At 45.5% G+C, this 18,981-nt stretch overlaps 1 protein-coding gene across 1 annotated transcript; it reads left to right on the plus strand.

Annotated features, from left to right (window-relative positions):
- Positions 1 to 4,000: 4,000 nt before the first annotated feature.
- Positions 4,001 to 17,332, plus strand: SLC14A1 (solute carrier family 14 member 1 (Kidd blood group)). The gene is made up of 9 exons (XM_014894853.2): positions 4,001 to 4,126; positions 9,230 to 9,392; positions 10,112 to 10,301; positions 10,691 to 10,819; positions 11,962 to 12,154; positions 13,775 to 13,922; positions 14,492 to 14,626; positions 15,599 to 15,648; positions 16,473 to 17,332. Exons 2-9 carry the CDS (start codon positions 9,245 to 9,247, stop codon positions 16,647 to 16,649), a joined length of 1,170 nt encoding a protein of 389 aa, XP_014750339.2. The 5' UTR covers positions 4,001 to 4,126; positions 9,230 to 9,244; the 3' UTR covers positions 16,650 to 17,332.
- Positions 17,333 to 18,981: the final 1,649 nt, after the last annotated feature.

The following is an 18,981-nucleotide window of genomic DNA, read 5'->3' on the forward strand; positions in this document are numbered from 1 at the left end:
AGCCAGGACATGGGCTCTCTCTCACCATATGGCTCTCTGCCACTCCTGCCATACTTCCACTACCACTGCCAGCTCTCCACACACCTCCAGAGGAACCCCAGACTGGCAGCAGTTCTGGAAGTGAAACATTAGGTTTGGTCAAGTCAGCCCAAGTGAGCTGTAAAAGTCCCTTACCTCACTGTAGCAAATTTGGAGCATCATCTCATTTTGACACTCTGTCAAATAGCATCCTCACAGACAAGTTAAGGAAATATGGGCTAAATGAATTTGAAGCAAGTTGGATTGAGAATTGGCTGAATGGTTGGGCTCAAAGCGTTATAATCAGTGGCACAAATTAGACTCCAGTCATTAGTGGTGTAAGCCAGGCATAATAAGTTTAACTTGTTAATTAATGACCAGAATGTTGAAGAAGGGCACACCCTCAGCAAATCTGGGGAAGGCACAAAGCTGGGAGTAATGTTGGGTATACCAGAGGGTTGTGTTGGCATACAGAGGGTCCTCAGCAGACTGGAAAAAATGACCTGGCAAGAACCCCTTGAAGTTCCATAAAGACGTGCAGAGTCCTGCATCTGGGGAGGAACAATTCCATCCATGCATGCTGGTGGCTCTCCAGCTGGAAAGCAGCGTGTCAGAAGAGGCCTGCAGGGTCCTGGAGGTCACCAAGGTGGCCACAATGCAGCAAGAAAGCCAATATCTCTGTGGCTGCACTAGGAGGAACATTGTCAGCATTTCCAGGGAGGGGATCCCTCCCTTTCTCCCTCTAACACTGGTCACGTATCACATTTCCACACCCCAGTCTAGCAAAAGCAGACCAGGACTTGGGGTTTAGTGACCTGCAAAGCTCCATACATGGATTTACACCATTTTAAATCACTCGTTGGAGTCCAAGATCTGAAGCAGCACCCTGAGCAGACCTATTCCCACTGGTAAAACCTGAGTCAAGGAGCACAGCCAAAAACAGCAGTAAAAGCCAATCTGCTACCAAGTGCTTTTAATTCACCTTTTCAAGGCCTCTGAGGCTTGAGAGAGGAATGAGGCCAACGTGTGTGAAGCTGAATTAGGGCCATTAGAATCCTTCCTGGCGCAGCTGACCAGTTCAAGCTTTGTACCCAGCCTTGTACCCAGCAGGCAGACTCCTGCCTAGCAAGCTAAACCAGCCAGGGATCATTCAGCATTTTTCTGAGATCCAATGACCAACGCCTGTTCTGACCATGTCAAGCACTGGGCTTGGTCCAAGGGATGTCCTCAGGGATACCTTCCCAGAGAGCACAGCAGAAGGAACATCAAGCATCCTTGCCAGCAGAGAGCTGATGATGTAAGTGACAGATTTAGAGCTCTTAAATCACACAGAGCTTGGCTGTCAGACACCAACACCAGCTGCCCTGTCCTCAGCAACAAGTGCTCTTCACACACACCTAAAATCAAGAGGCAGCTCTCTGGGCCCCTGTGTTAACTGAATGTTCAATTTGCACACCTTTACCTGGTCCACCAGGGCTGGTGTTCCACTCCTAGGCAGGTGATACATGACAGCCACATGACAAACAGGTGGCACACCACAATCCTTCTGCCTAGGAACGGCCATTGCAGATTCAGTCTTCCCACCCTGAACACCAAGGGATGCCTACATCCTTGAGTGGCCAGCACTGGAAGTTAGTGATGGGCACCAGAACTGGCTCAGAGTTACACCTGGGAGGTTTTCTATCATTCCTACCTTTCTACATCAACGCTACACAGAGGGAATCTCAGTCCTCAGGCAGCCAGGAGGGCTTTGCCTAGGGCACACAGCTGCCGGCAGGCATTTCTGCATCCTCCCCTGCAATAGCTGGCTGCACCTGGGATCCAGTGATTCTGTCACACGGCACTGGAGGGCTTCCCTGCCCTGCTCTGCCTCCAGCCCAGAGCAGGCTGCTGCCAGGGACCTCATTCCCACACGGGCATCAGCAGACTGTGATCCTGTTACTTATTAACCAGCCCTGATAATCTAAACAATGCTCCACTCCAAGATATCCATCACCGACCTGCCAGCCACTGCCTTGTTTGTGTGTCACCCCAACCTGTCAAATACCTCATTAAGGCACCAGAATCAGACAGAGCAGTCCTGAACCTGGCTCCTTTGTGCAAGGACATGTGGTGACAGGGCAGTGGCTTCATGCTGACAGAGAGCAGTCGAGATTAGATACTTGGGAGAGGTTGTTCCCTGTGCGGGTGGGGAGAACCTGGCACAGCCCCTGCTTGTGGCTGCCCCATCCCTGGAAGTGTTCCAGGCTGGGTTGGGCAGGGCTTGGAGCAATCTGGGATAGTGGAAGGTGTCCCTGCTCAAGGCAGGGGGTGGAATGGGACGGGCTTTAAAGCCTCTTCCAGTCCAGCCCATCCTGGGATTCCGTGACCCTGACATTATCTCAGTTAGTCAGAGCATGGTGCTAATATCACCGAGGTTGTGAGTTTATCCCCTGTATGGGCCATTCACTAGGGGTTGGACTCCTTGATTCTTGTGGGTCCCTTCCAACTCAGAATATTCGATGAGTCTGTGATTCCCTGGACGAAAGAAATACCCAGGAGTGAGCCCTGCCTGCCCCCTGTGCTGCACCCCTTTGAGGGAGAGCTGAAAAGATGTTGATTGAAATAACTTGAAGCCAGACCTAGGCATCCCTGAAATATGAGAGGTGTGAAGCTTAAAACTCAGTCTGAACAGAATCCCTGTGAGGCTCTCCCATCCAAATCACCCAGTGCATTTCCCTCCTTTGGACATGCAAGGATTCGTTTCATCAGTCAGAAAGCAAAGGCAGCCCAGTGAGAAACTAATGGTAAAAGGAAAATATGTTAACTGCACTACAGTGAAGCAGCTTCCCCTGCAAAATTTCACGTTCTACTGGGTGCAAAGGCGTGGGATAGCAGTGTCTGGCTCACCCACAAGGGCTGCTGCCTATTTGATCAGAGGAAGACTAGCTCTTGCAGCAGTGCTAAGCTGACAGCTTATATCAGGTGCCGACCTCTTAGGGGAGACAAAAAAGCCAGTGTGCTGTTAAAAACATCTCCATCAAAAGAGATGCACCCCGGGAATGAGAGCAGTGAGAATTGCATCCCTCCAGCTCATGTGCATGCTGAGGCTGTTTCCACAGGGCTGGGGGAAGCAAAGTCATAAAGCTAGATGGGCTCTGGTTCAACAATAAACCATTCTCTCCAGCACCCAGCTCAATTTGCAAGGTTGATTCTCTCAGCCATCACTGTGAAAGAGTCCTAAAGTGAATTCTACTATGGCTTAAAGTAGCTTAAAAGGGTCCCTTAAGTTCATCATCTTCTTCTCTGCCCTTCCTCCTGCATTGCTATTCAAGACTTCCCTCTCCAGCCTCTTCTCTGTCATTTGCAGCACTTTCACAGCCTTATAAACCTCTCAAATACACTTCTGGTATTTCAGATTTCTCCAGTGAGGTGGGAAGGATAGGGGGGTTTTTTGTTTGTTTTTTGTTTTTTTAAGAAAAAGAAAGAAAAATACCCCTTGAATTTCTCAAATAATTGAAAAAAAAAAAAAAACAATTAAACAATTTAAGGTCACCAGGTCTACCACTGCATTTCATTAACAGAACAGTGCTTCTGAAGGCTACCCAGAAACAGTACAACTTGACAGGCTGCTGAACACAAAATGCTGTGTTGCACATTGCCAGGTCAGAATTTTGATAGGGAAGAATGCTAAGTTGTATTGGACAAGGAGGATAATGCTGCAGAGGTCAAGCTCAGGTACACTGAGAGTCCATTTTAAAATCTTCTGGTTTTTTAAGTGGTAGAAAAGGAGAAAGGACAAAATTAAGGGTTAGTTAATTAAAAAAAGAAAAAGAAAAAATAAAAATAAAAAGTAAAAATAAAATCATTAAAAAAAAAAACAGCAAGAAAGAGGACATTTGGACAGATTATTGGCAAGAGACCCAGGATAGAGCAAGAGGAAAGGTGGAGAATTCAACAGGGAACCTTCTTAACATTCACTTGGAGCTCACCAAGTGGGAGGAGAAACAAATCAGTAATATCAGGACAGGAGCCATGCTAGCCTATATAAGCCGGTGGGACATTTTCTTTTTCCCCACTTTCTGGCCTAACCAGCAAACCTACAGCTACTCCTGAGCTCATCTGAGAGGTAAGAACACTCTGTTCTTTCCTTTTAATGCACCCTGCTACTGACTTATCTGGTCTTTCCTCTCCCTCAAAATACCCGGCAAAGAGCATTTGAGCATTCCTGCTGAAGGAGAGCAGCTGAGGCTCAGAAGGAGCACGAGAATATCAGTTATCAAGAAGTTTCTAGCAGGGTGAGGATTTATTAGTGCTGCTTAGCCCAGGTGGCTGAACCTTGGAGGAAAAGAGAAAAGAAATAAATAACATTTAAAAAAAGAAATAACTAGAACTCTTTAACATTTCCTTTTACTGCCTTTCCATTCTGCCAAATGAAAATGTCCAGATAGTAATAATGCACAATTGATGTGATAGTGTCTCTGTATTTCTCTGTCCCTGAGAGACAGGTCTCCGAAATCTGAATTACATGTGAGCTTAAAAATATTTGAACTTGAGGGGTGAGCTTTCTTTTGAACTAATACTTTGAAATGTACTTTCTATGGGAGAACCTGAACTATTTTCTTCCAGTCAGGGTCAAGTGCATTGTGCCCTATTTCGAGGACTGTGCTTGTGCTTGTGTGTGTTCCTATGCCTAACACAATATTAATCCAGCTTTACTACACCCCTGCTAACATTACACGGGCTGTGTTGGAATTAGAGCTGCTGAGAGTCTGGCCCTTTCCTCCTATTGTGCTTGGATGCAGGAATTCCTCTAAAAACAGGCTGCACACAGCGCTTGGCTGCCCGCAGACTTCACAGCAACAATTCAGAGAATGCAAGGTACAATGGCTGCAATTGTGCAGTAGCAGGTCCTCGGGTCCTTGCACAAACAAATACCTCGCCATAAATTAAACCCTCAGAGAAATTTTGGCAGGGAGAGAGGAAAATTCCAGAAAGAAGAGAAAGCAGTAGATAACTTTGCTGCACTTTCACAGGTAGAAGCCCCACGTCCAGCTTTGGAAGCGCCCATTACCCAGGAGTACAAACCAGCCAAACTAAAAACTCTGTCCCTGTCCCACTGCAAGCACAACACTGCTCTTACCATGCACAGCACAAAACCAACGTGTGGCCAGGCTTGTCTCCTCCTCAGCAGGTGGATGAAGGAGTATTTGCAGGGCCAGATGCTGCAGGAGTGCAGCCCCAGCTTTAGCAAGGCATGACTGAGATGCCGTGGGCATGGCGTGACAGGGAGGAAGTGTACACAAGTGGAAGGAAAATTGATTTAGGGACACATGGGGTTGCATAACGTCAGTACTTTGCTACAGGGCATTTATTAACTCTGAAAGGATGATTAAAAAAAACACGGTAGATTAACATCTCAGCCCTGTGATGATTTCATCTTCATAAAAGAGAAACATCTTTTATGTTTTCTGTTTTGTTTCGTGAGAAGCTCTCACATGAAAATGGTTTTGAACAGTTTCTCTGCACTTACAGCACCCTACAAATCCCTTGCACTTGCTCCACTGAGATGAAAAGTGCATTCAGACTGGCTCTGCCTGGGTTCTGCTGCTGCTCCTGCATCTCAGCAGTTACACACCAGTACTGGGAGCCTGCACTGCAGGGCTGGGACACCTCTCAGAGTTTATGTGAGATGAGGCAGTGTGCTCCAAGCTGTCTGTCTGAGAACGGGACTTAGTCTTTAAAAAAAAAAATTTCCCCAGACTAAGCAAGAATTAAAAAAAAAATAAAAAAAATTACCAAACCTGCCCCCCTGCAGAAGCCAAGCAGTCTGTTCCAGCAGAACACTCCTTTTGCAATTCTTTCCTTCCTTTGTGCACTAAGAAAAAAGAACACTTCCAGTGAAAACTATTTGTTTGCATGCTTCAACTGCAGGTCTTCAATAGAACTGCTGCAGACCTGCAGTTGAAGCACACATGAAATCCCCATCAGAACATGTACACTTCAGTCTGCATTATTATTCAGACATCTCTGTGTTAAAATTCTCTGAGCATATCCACAATTCTGAGATAAGACACCTTTTGTATTCTCTCCTTTCTTAAATACCTGCTATCATCTACTCCCTGAGGCAACATCATGTGTTAACAAATCATTAATCTATGCATATATATGTTAGGGACTGCTTTGTAAAATCATTAAAAATGCCTAAAAAATTTTTATGCTGGTGCCAGTTTCCAAGTGTTTCACTACCTCTTTATGGTCTTATTGGACAACTAAGTAGAAGTTGTACAAGTCCTTCATACTTTCTGTTTCTGAGCAGATGGGACAAGCCTCAGGGCTCTGGTGACAACAAAACCCCCTCACACAGGATGCAGCCCCCACACAGTGCCTGGGGTGGGATTCAGGGAGGTCATGAAACCAGTGGGGCTGGATCTGGGTCTTTGCTGTGTCATGAAGACCCCATCCAGAACCAAAGGTTTTCTTGGCCCATGCTCATTTCCCACCTGGCTGCTCTGCAGGTGAGGAGGTTGTTCAACAATGGTTTTGTTCTCCTTTAGCATAAATAATCACAGAATTGTTTGGGATGGAAGGGATCTTTAAAGCTCATCCAGTCCCACCCCCTGCCATGGGCAGGGACACCTTCCACTATCCCAGATTGCTCCAAACCCCATCTAGCCTTGGGCACTGCCAGGGATGGTTCAACCATCGCTGCTCTGGGCAATCTCTGATATCCTGACATGGAACAATTTATTCCTAATGTCTAATCTAACCCTGCCCTCTCTCAGTCTGAAGCCACTGCCCCTTGTCCTGTCACTTACTACATGCTCTACTGAGCAGATGAAGTCCCTGTGGTTCCTCTCTGGAGACCCATCCCAAGACCAAATGGGACTGCCTGAGGTGTTGGAATAGATGAGCTTTAAAGGTCCCTCCCAGCACAGAGTATTCTATGATTCTATGACATAACAAACACGAGTTTGGGCAGCACTGCTGGAGGGAAGGTAACCAGGATCACTCTGCAGTCTCTGTGACCCTGAATACTCCACTGTGCTGGGTATTCACTGAGTGTCAAGTTCAAGACAGGTTAGTACAAGTGATTCACCAGGTCACTGAGTCTTTTTGCCCTGCCAGCTGCAGTGAGCTGGCTTCATTTCTGCCCATGGAAACCCAGAGCAGAGAGCTCACACTTGCCTTTATATGGCAAAGCAATGCAACAATTTTTGGGTGAATTCCTCTTCTTCATCCACTTTTATCTCCACTCTATGAGTGGACCGGACAGTGACTCCTGTATTTCAGATGCATGCTACAACCCGTTCTGCAGACTCCTGAGTGCAACCTCACTCAGCACACAGGGGAGCACCTAGGGCATGCCAAGGATCTCACAGCACCTCTCTGCACTGCAGCAGCACATCATTTCACGGGTTAGCAACAGGGAAAGCCCAAGCTGCATGAAGAGAGAGATCCTGTAAAAGCAAAATATAAATGCACTTTCACCAAATGGAGAGCATTTATTTTGGCTGGAAATTTTTATTTAGCTGAAAGTACATTCAACTCACTTATTCCAGAATAAAGTATGAAAAAAGTGAATTTAAGGGATTAAGGTAATGAATTATAACAAACCCAAAAAAAGCCTTCCTCTATCAAGATACCACCTCCAGAACCACTCTTCCCTCCTTTTCTTCCCTAGCCTTTTTATTCCAGGTCCTTACCTTCATGTCCTACACAAAGCCAAACTCAATATTTTTCTGTATATACTGGTCCTATAATCAGCTTCTCATATGGGACCTATCCTTTTATTAGCTGGGCTCTTCCAGAAGGTAGAAAATGTCCATTTCTTATTTGTGCAAGTATTTGCTGCTTCCTGAAAGGTCACCACCAGCCCTCCAGTACCATAAAAGTGAGAACCTGGCCAGGATTAACCAATGGTGCAATAACCAGGCATTTCCCTACAGAGACTCAGAGGTACTTAACCACACTGGAGGGTCTGGAAGTGCAATGCCCAGGGGTGAAGGAGCTTCAGTACTCAGCACCTATCTTTCTGAACTATGAGTTCTCTCCCCCAGCTGCCCACTAGGCTTTTAATAAAGTTTTGAGTGAGTAAAAGACTAACACAAGACCTATGTGTCTGTATCATCGTATTTAGACTATCAACTCTTAATCTAAATTCATTATGTCTTGCACAGGCTGGTACTCACCAGTGTGACCTGAAGAACCTCTGGTTTTGTATTCATACAACACACTTTGTCTGGTGTTTGTTTGATAATTACTAAGAATTAGTTCAGGAAACAGAGTGTGCTCCAGGAGCAGGGATTTTTATTTATTTGCTGACTTCATATTCAGAATTGGCTCTTAGACAGACAGTGAATTGGCAATAGGCATTGTTTTTTACTGTTAGGTGTAAGCCTCTAAACCACATGCCTGAATAATGCTGTCTAGGCTGGATGAGGTGCCAAAGATTATTCCAGCAGCTCCCTGTGCAAAGGGTGGGTGTCCCAAAGGGGACCCCATCTCCCAGTCCTGCACCCCAAACACCTTATTTAGGCCAAAACACCTTTGCTGGGCCTATAACAGTCCCCTACCTTATTTAAACTTTTTATAGCACCTGCTAAATTTAATAAGTGTATTTTCATTAGTCTCTGAGGATTTCTTCCTACAGCTTCCAGCATGCAGTCCCCAGTATTGCCTCAGCAGAGAAGAAAGCAACATGACTAAGGCAGAGTGGAAAGCAAGAACTGTGAATTTGGTCATCAAACTCTAGAGTCAATGCTGGGTGCTTCTAAAGATTGGTCAGCTTAAAGTGCAGTTCAAATGAGAAAAAGCAGTATATGAATGCATGTGAGTGATGGAATAATGCACTATGGACAACCCCAGGCTAAGCCTGTGCTCATGAGAAAGGTTGAACTGATCCCAATAGGTGAATTATGAAACTTAATTTAGGGGCCTATTATTGATAGCTGATGGATGAATTCAAACTGGAAATATGGGTTAAGCAGCAGAGAAGCTTAATAAATGAAACATCTTGTAACTGCATGGAAGCCTGGGAGGAAAGAGCATGTGAAGAGGGAATGTGCTCGTGAGACAAAAGAATCAGGTGTTCAGAGTAAGGATTTTCCTCTTTCTGGTTCCAAAGTAACATGTGGTGAGCAGTTATGTGGTAAAGAGAATAAATGGGGATCAGAAAGAGACATTGTAATGAACTCTGGTTTTTTTCCTTTTCTCTTGAATTTTACCAAAGATTCAGAACACCAACATGGAAAACTGTGTTGATGTCAAAATAGACACCAAGGGAGAAAGAATGCCAATGAAGCAGAATCCACTGAGCACGGGTGGGAAGAGTTTCTGCAGAGCTGTGGGTTACCTCACTGGAGACATGAAGGATTTTGGAACCTGGCTGAAAGGTAACCTACTTCATCATGACTAATGACAGCGGATTCCAAATAAAAAGTACATCAAAGGGGTAATAACTAACTTCTCAGTGATGTGATTCAAGTTAGAGTAGTATAGAAAATACCTCTACCCTGATTTATGTCCGTTTTGTAGGGGGAAAAAAATCAGCTTTGTGCAGAGATCCACGTACTGCTTAAATCTTGGGGATGTCTGAGATGACATTTACCTCCCAGCATGCCATGTACAAAGTGAATTTAGTCCCTCAGAACACAGTCCTGGATGGTTTTTCTGTACTCTGCCATTCTTCTTAGCACTCCATGTCCTTTCAGCTGAGCAGTTTCTGTCAAGCCTAATGCCACTGTGAAGTTAAATTACACATAGTTAGGTGTGTTTGGTCCCTGTAATAAATCAGCAGTGGGATGCACACATGATTTGCCATCTGAGCCACAGACATCATAAATTAGCTGGTTCATATGAATCTGGTCCAGGGTACTTTATAACACAGGGTTCTGGCAACCTCACTGTTCATCTCAGTTTTCCAGCTGTAAGACTTCACTGTGGACCATAATAAATCCCTGTCAGGCTTTACAGTCCTGTTGATTCATTGCTTCAGTCGTGGTGCCAAGTCCCACTGCCAAAACTTTTCCTGAGTTTCAAAAATACCTCCCAAATCAGTACCATCTGCAGACTTTAGGGGGCTTGTTTTATTGCTGAATTTAATCTTTTCCAGACAAACCTCTCCCGATCCAGCTGCTTGACTGGGTGCTGCGTGGGATATCCCAGGTGATGTTTGTCAACAATCCCCTCAGTGGGCTGGTCATTCTGACTGGCCTCCTGCTGCACAACCCCTGGTGGACACTCACTGGATGTGTGGGAACACTTGTCTCAACTTTAACAGCACTTATTCTGGGTCAGGACAGGTAAGTCCATCCTTTTCCCCATTTCAGCCATTTCAGTGCTGATTTATGTCTTGGATGTTTGATGTGGATGAGAAGCCTGGATTTAGTGTGGGGTGTCCCTGCCCTGCATAGGGTTGGAACAAGGTCGTCTTTAAGGTTCTTTCCAACCCAAACCTTCTATGATTGTGTGATCCAGCCTTGATCTGGTCTGGTAGGAGCAGACAGATCCTCCCAGCAGCTGCACTTGGTGCAGAGGGACACTGGAAAAAAAAAATCTAATATGGGTGGGTGAGTTCCGGCAGGTCATCCCTAAAAAGGGGGCCACAGCTGGCTGGGGAGGGAGGGCTGATGTGAGCAAAGCATCCTGAGGAAGGAAAGAAGACTTCAAGACAGCTGTTCCCTCCACACAGATCAGCCATAGCAGCAGGCCTGTACGGCTACAACGGGGTCTTGGTGGGACTGCTGATGGCTGTGTTCTCTGCTGATGGAGACTACAACTGGTGGCTCCTCCTGCCAGTGGCACTGGTGTCCATGACCTGGTAAGTCAGAGGGCTCCTCTGCTTCTCCTTCCAGCCCCAGAGTCCCCACAAGTGAGACTGAGCTGCTGCGTTTCTATGCAGACAGCAGAGGAACACACATGTACTGTTAAATCTGCATTATTTACGCTTCTAAACTCAGATGTAATCCAGAAACAAATAAAAATACCCACATAAATAATCACAAATAATCCCAGTGGGGAAAACAAAAATCAGTGGCTGATCACGTGTAATTCAATATTCTGAATGTGAGTCATATTGCTGTGATGCATCAATTCATTTCTGTTTCAAGAGGAACATTATTTTCACCATTTCCTACCATCATCAACCACAAGTGTTTCATCCATTTAAGTCACCATATAAAAATGTCATGAAAATTTACTCCTCCAAGCACAGAAGCTGTTCAGTGGTCCCAAGACATGATGGTTGACACTAATCAAAACAAACAACTAATAATATTTTACTCGTATATATGGCACCATAATCCGCTAGGTATTTGGCCAGCAAAAAATTTTGAAACCTGGTCTTTGACCCCAAAATGTCTAGTTGCTAAAACCACGCATGTAATTTGTCTGCCTGAAGTTCGTGTGGTGTTACAGTCACTTTGATGTCAGCTTTTACTGCTGATCCACAAGCTTGAAGGAGGGCACACAGCCACATTCACAATTCACAGCTCGCTCAGACCCAGGGTATCATAGACTCAGTCCACTTCAGGTGCTAAAAAGGTAAAGTAAACACTGAGCTGGGGAATAACTCCATTAAAGCACTGCATCCTGTCTCCTTCTTGCTCACCGAATTCACCATACATATTAACATAACATGACAGGAGGCTGTGCATTGATAATTGCCTTTGGAGGGGTAGGAAATTTATGGAGTGACCTTTTCTTGTCTCTGATTTGATCAGAAAGATTGGGGAAATGAAACAGATAGAAGGAGGAGAATGGGTTTTTTTTGGTTTGGGTTTTTTTTTTTTTGTTTTTTTTTTTTTGTTTTTTTTTTTTTTTTTTTTTTTTTTTTTTTAGTTTTTTTGTTTATTTTAAATAGACCAAATTTTCTGCAGCTGGGTTTATGGTTGGATGTTGTTCTGGTGTGAATTTTGCCTAAATGCCAAGCTTCTAGTGAGACCATTGTTTTTCTTCTTTCAGCCCTATTTTCACTAGTGCTTTAAGCACAGTTTTCTCTAAGTGGGACCTGCCTATTCTCACCTTGCCTTTCAACTTGGCCTTGACCCTCTATCTGGCTGCTTCAGGACCACACAACCTCTTCTTCCCTACAACTGTCATTAATCCTGCAACAGCAACACCGAACATCACCTGGGCAGATGCTGAAATCACAATGGTAGGGTGTCTTAAGGTTAAAACTCTCATTCATTTACAATTAAAAACACTACAGAAATATATTATCTTCCTTTATTAATTCCTATGCTTTGGGTTTGATGGGACCTTAAATGACCATCCAGTCCCTGCCATGGTCAGGGACACCTTCCACTGTCCCAGGCTGCTCCAAGCCCAGTGTCCAGTCTGCCCTTGGACACTGCCAGGGATCCAGGGACAGCCACAGCTGCTCTGGGCACCCTGTGCCAGGGCCTGCCCACCCTCCCAGCCAGCAATTCCTTCCCAAGATCCCATCCAGCCCTGCCCTCTGGCACTGGAAGCCATTGCCTGTGTGCTGTCCCTGCCTGCCTTGTCCCCAGTCCCTCTGCAGCTCTCCTGGAGCCCCTTCAGGCCCTGGCAGGGGCTCTGAGCTCTCCCTGGAGCCTTCTCTTGTGCAGCTGAGCAGCCCCAGCTGTGCCAGGCTGGCTCCAGAGCAGAGGGGCTCCAGCCCTGCAGCATCTCCGTGGCCTCCTCTCGGCTGGCTCCAGCAGCTCCAGGTCCTTTGTTACTCCATTATGGCCTGGCAGTACAAAATGTGATTTATAGGAGAACAATTATCCAAAATATAAGGGTTTACTCTAGGAATGTACATGTTTGACAGCTTGAAAATAAGAATCTTTTCATGTGCATTTGGATCCAAGTGTATCGATTATAATCTTCAAACACTCTCTTGAATCTAATTATCCATTTCCATTTCTATGCATATACTGATCATCTCCCCAAAGCTAAAGTGGTGCTGAGAATTCCAGTTAACTCACAGGGTAATTTTAATTTTTCAGATACAGTCTGTTTATAAAATTACATCTTTCTGATTAGACATGAGCAAGCAGATATTACTGTAGTAGAATGGGTAAAAACTTGAGTGCAGGTACACATTCACGTATTTTTAATTTATATTCAAGTGGGACCTTTCCAAATGAACATTTTATTCTCCTGGATTACACCATAAACAATACAGATACCGGAGTAACTATCTTCTGTTCAGTTCAGCAGATTATTTTAAGGGGTTCCCAGGGAGTGATTAAGAAAAGGAAGTTAATTGACACTAAATAGAAACCCACAAGTGACATTTCTCAAAGAATATTTACCATGGCACATAGTTTTATGGGGATTGTATATGGAAAAGTGCCTCAAAACCATCTCTAAGCCGTGACTAAGCTGGGCTTTGTCCCACCAGCCCAGCAACTCTTGTCATATTTCTAGTGAATCCCAAGGGAACCATCCCCTAGGTTCACTCTCATGGTCCCTATGGATATGTAAAACTGGTCAAGTCAGCAGCACATGCAAAGAGGATGATTAAACCCTTTCACAAAATCTTTAGTTTTGATCTTAGAGCAAAAACCTGGCAGAGGAGCTGGGGCCAGGGAGCAAGCCATGACTTATTTCCATTGAAGAGGAAACCCTGTGGAAATGCCCTGCTGTCTCCCAAATGTTCCACTTAGAAAGAAAGACTGCATCCAACAAATGCCAAACATGAGACTGGCCAGGAAAAATTGATTTAAAAAAAAAAAAAAAAAAAAAAAACCTTACAAAGCTGATAACAAATTGTCTTGTTTGGTTTGGTCTGTTTTGTTAATTTCTACAGCTCCTGCAATCCATTCCAGTGGGCGTGGGCCAGGTTTATGGCTGTGACAATCCCTGGACTGGGGGAATTTTCCTGATTGGTTTATTTATCTCCTCTCCACTCATTTGTGTCCATGCAGTGATCGGCTCAGCAGTGGGGATGCTGGCAGGTAATGATTTGGCTTGTGCCACAGATTTATATATAAAAGCATGGAGAATAAAACAGGAGCTACAATAAGTGGAGCACTTAAAGTCACAAGTGTTTCACCCACTGGAGAATGGCTGCTTGGGAACAAAATAGACTTCTGTTTTAAGAATTCTTTTGATTGACTTCCCCATTCTCTTACCTTGCTTTGTAATGGTGGAAGCCTTCAGAAGAAAGAAGTGTCTGTTGTGCTGAGATTCATTTTTACCATGAAATATCTAATTTCTGGGTGTATCCTGGTGGGTTTAGGGGCAGATCAGTGAAAGTTGTAGCCATCAGCCTGAATGTGCAGGCCCCAGGGATGCATTTAAGGTTCACATGTAGGCTCATTCACTCATGTGTGTTCTGTGGAAATCAAATCACCAAATTCAGCTCAGCAGGAAAATTCTGCCGCGATTCCCTTAGACCACAGCAACACAACCTACAAGCAGCTCCATGCACAAACGCTGGCTGGAGCCTTTGAAAACCTGGATCCACGCCAGTTCTGCATCTCTTGGTCCAAGGAACGACACTTCTCTTGATTTTATTTTCCAGGGCTGAGCTTAGCAACACCGTTTAACCAGATCTACCTGGGGCTGTGGGGCTACAACAGCTCTCTGTCCTGTGCTGCCATCGGGGGCATGTTCTTGGCTCTCACCTGGCAGTCACACCTCCTGGCCATGGCCTGTGGTAGGTACCCAGAGGGTTTTCACCTCTCCTCGAGGTGAGGCAGGATGCCTTTGCAGCTGGGCAGGGCTGGAGGCAGATGGGCACCTCCAGGCAGGCAGGTGGGTGTGGGTGAGGCTGACGAGGGGAGCTGAGTGATGGAGCCACAGCTTTAAAGCACCCCGTGCTTTCATTTTTGGCCAAGGGTTGTATTTAAAGCAAGAGCTGTGATCAGTGGGCACATGTTAACTAAGGTCTTTGAAACCAGATGCTTTCTTTTGAGTCCTTGATTGTGTTTGTTTGCTCGTTGCTGGATGAATCTTGTTGGTTTTTTCCAGCCATAAATACCAACTCAAATTCCTTCTTTGAAGAAGGATATGCCTAATCTTTGAGGAGAGTGGAGCTCTGCTGTAGTTAGACAGCACACATTCCCCATTCTCTTGAAATGGATCAAAGGCATGAGCTGGGCAACACAGCGGGATTCAAGAATTATTTATAAGGCAATTCCATATGAAATTTCAATATTGGAGTGAGCTGGGAATGAAACTATTGCTCATTCAGTGCTCATAAAAGAAAGGTTTAGCTCTGTATGTCATTGACCCACCTTCAAGCCCTGGAGGCAGGACAGATGAGGGTGGAAGGGTTATTTTCCTATTTAACTCTATCCATCAAGCTACATACTTTCCATGTCAGTGCATTTTTCAAAAGCCCTTGATACCATAGCATATTTTTCATCACTCCAGTTTTGTTTATTTGTTTGATTGGTTGGTTGGTTGGTTGGTTGGTTGGTTGGTTGGTTGGTTGGTTGGTTGGTTTTGCCCCTCTCCTAAGCTCCAGGTTGTTGGAGGGGGCACAGGAAGGGGTTGAGCAGGGTACTGTCCAGACAGGGTCACAATCATTGGTTGAGCTAGCCAAGGCACAAGGAGAGGTATTTCTCATTGATGTTCTACTCCATGAGCAACTGAACTCACCAGGAACTGCCTTTCTTTTTCACAGCACTCTTCACTGCATACCTGGGAGCAGCAGTGACTCACATGTTGTCTGTGGTAAGTAGTGTATCAGCTAAGGGCTGGTTTCCATATACTGAATTTGTCCCTGGCTTGTCAGACAAAACACCAAGATGTGGAAAAAAATTCAGCCAAAGGCAGAAACAGTCTGGGAGAGGGGTTACTATCTGCCCAGGGGGTCAGTGTGATTCCCACTGGGACAGGTGACTTGGAATCATCATTTGCCATTTTCCATCCTTGGAGTTTGCATGAACTTCCACAGCTCAGCTCTTGACACTTATGAGATCACAGAATCGTGGAATGGTTTGGGTTGAAAGACACCTTAAAACTCATCAAGTTCCATCCCCTGCCATGGGCAGGGACACCTTCCACTGTCCAGGTTGCTCCAAGCCCCATCTATCCTTAAACACTTCCAGGAATGGGGCATCCACAGCTGCTCTGGCCATCCTGTGCCAGGGCCTGCCCACCCTCACAGCCAGGAATTCCTTCCCAATATCCCATCCAGCCCTGCCCTCTGGCACTGGAAGCCATTGCCTGTGTGCTGTCCAGGCCGTTGCCCAAAATCCCTCTCCAGCTCTCCTGGACCCACTTTAGGCACTGGCAGGCTGCTAGGATATCTCCCCTCTTTCAGATATTTACTTCATGCCTGAAGCAATTGGGAAAAGGGCCCTGCACATGTGTAAAGAAATATTAAATTTGGGTTAACTTCTTTTCTCAGTTGCCAAAAGTCAGTCAGTACAACAGCCCAGGGAAAAGCTGAATGTTTCTGGTATCCACTCTCCTGTCTCATCTCCACCCTCTCCTACCTCTTGTCCTCCCAAAAAACACACAGCAAATAGGTAGTTTGTTATTTTTCTTTGCAGTTTGGGGTGCCATCAGGAACCTGGCCTTTTTGCTTGTCTGCCCTGATCTTCCTGCTGATGACCACGAACAGCTCTGGGATCTGCAAGCTGCCACTCTCCAAAGTCACCTACCCAGAAGCCAACCGAGCTTATTATCTGATGATGAAGAAACATGAGAGGTCTTGCTGTGAGCCATAGAGACCCAGGAAGAGAGAAACTCAGCAGATTTTAAGGCAAGAGCACGAGGTGTTTGCCCAGCAGACTGTGATTTGTGTACTACAATGCTCAACACCACCTTCTGTGTGGAGAGACTTTTCCCACCACATCATGTTTGCTCTATTAAGAAGATTTCTATTAGATAGGACTGTGCTGTGCTGGAAGATCCTTTCCCAAGATCAATCTGTTGTGATTTTAAAGCACATATGTCTGAAACTTGAATTATAAGCAATGGGAAAATGACTTATAAGCTGAAAAGAAAAATCTCTTTGTGAAATTGAAGACACTGAAATCAGACATAAAGAAATAAAGAGCATCTTTCAGCACATGAGGGGACTTCAAATTAATGGCTAAACAGCTTTTGACAGCAATAGGAGGCATCCTAGAGAGTTTCCTTGTAGCAGAGAAATAGAATGAAGAGCACTCTTTGCCAAATAGAAAATAGGTTGTGAAGAATTTTACCTGGAGGACCTCTCAAACCCCGTGGAGAGAGATGTTCATTAGCAATCAACAAACACAAGATGGACATGATTTTTTGTGATTTTTGTGTTAATCTCATGATTTCTCTTAATACTTGAACTTGGTGATGGGTTAGCAAAGGGGGGGACAGCACGAAAGTCATTGCTGTCCCTTTCCCATGCAATAAAATAGCTCTGTTCAGTCAATGCACAAATAGAACTAATTTGAGCTGATCTTCTTCTCTCCCTACTTCTCCCTCAGCCCACGAATATCAAACAGCAAAATGCTGCTCTGTCCCCTGCACTGTCCCAGCCTGCTGCTGAAGCTCAGGAGGCTCAGGGGGGACCTTGTGGCTCTGCACAACTCCCTGACAGGAGGGGACAGCCGGGGGGGATTTGGGATCTTATCCCAGGGAACAGGGACAGGAGGAGGGGGAAAGGCCTCGGGCTGGGCCAAAGAGGTTTAAATTGGATATTGGGGATAATATCTTTGTAGAAATGGTTATCAAGCCTAGAAACAGGCTGTTAGGGGCAGTAGCAGTAAAAGCTGTGTGGAGGTGGCACTTGGGGACATGGGTCAGTGGTGGTTTTGGCAGCAATTCCATGATGCTGTGAAGCTGCTGCTCTGCCATTTCTCTCTGCCCCACAGTGGGAAGGGGATGTTTGAGGACCAGCAGAGCTCTGCAGGACGCCAGCCATGTGCCACCCCTGCCCAGGGTGTGCAGGTGGGGAAGAGGGAAGCTGGCCCTGCTCCCAGCAGTGTGGATCACCTCCACAGGGATTCACTCTGCCACCTCTCTGCCTGCCTCGCTGGCATGCTCTGTCTCATGTTGAAGCTCGTGTCTTCACCAAAAATATTCCACGTGCTCAGGTCCTTCAGCTGACAGGAGCCCACATGCCTTAACGTCACACCAGGAAAATCAAATCAAAACCTGTTTTTCTTGTAGCAGATGAAATAAAGTCTAGCGTGATTTTTGAGTGTGGGAAGGGAAAAAAAAAAAAACAAAAAACAAAAACACTTATTTTTTAAAACATCACAAAGACCTGAGTGTAAAATATTTGTCTTGAACTGTTGGCAGTATCTTCTGGTGAACTTTTAGGTTTTCAGATGTTCAACAGTATTTCTGTATGTCTGACACTCACCTGTAAAATGTAGCATTTCCATGATTTACGTAATAAATACCTACATAATATTCTGTGGAGTTAATTTCTAGAGCAAACGTTCATCCTTTTTTGAGTTTGGTGTAAGTTTCTCTCTCTTTCTTAAGTTCTTCCAAAGATAGGTTACCTCTTAAACAAGTAGTGTAGAAAGCACTGGAAGAGAAAATTTTTAAATCAGTGTGTGGGAAATACATAGGAAACTTTTAAATTCTGCTCTTTGTGCTTATCACAGAATCACAAAATCGTTTGGGTTGAAGGGTCTTTGTTCCACCCCCTGCCATGGGCAGGGACACTTTCCACTGTCCCAGGTTTTTCCAAGCCCTGTCCAGCCTGTCCTTGGACACTGCCAGGGATCCAGGGGCATCCACAGCTGCTCTGGGCACCCTGTGCCAGGGCCTGCCCACCCTCCCAGCCAGCAATTCCTTCCCAAGATCCCATCCAGCCCTGCCCTCTGGCACTGGAAGCCATTCCCCCTGTGCTGCCACCCAAGATTTAGCCAAAATCCTCCTCCAGCTCTCTTGGAGCCCATTTAGGCACTCAAAGGAGCTCTAAGCTCTGCTCAGAGCCTTCTCCAGGATGAACAGCCCCAGCTCCCTCAGTCCCTTGGCATTTTGTGGCATCAAACATTCCTAAACCTTCAAGTGCAAAGTCTGGTTCTACACAGGAGGCACGGCCTGCCCGAGGCACAGCACTGG

The sequence above is a fragment of the Sturnus vulgaris genome, chromosome Z (genome assembly GCF_052056855.1).
Source record: "Sturnus vulgaris isolate bStuVul1 chromosome Z, bStuVul1.hap1, whole genome shotgun sequence".
NCBI classification, from domain to species: domain Eukaryota; kingdom Metazoa; phylum Chordata; class Aves; order Passeriformes; family Sturnidae; genus Sturnus; species Sturnus vulgaris.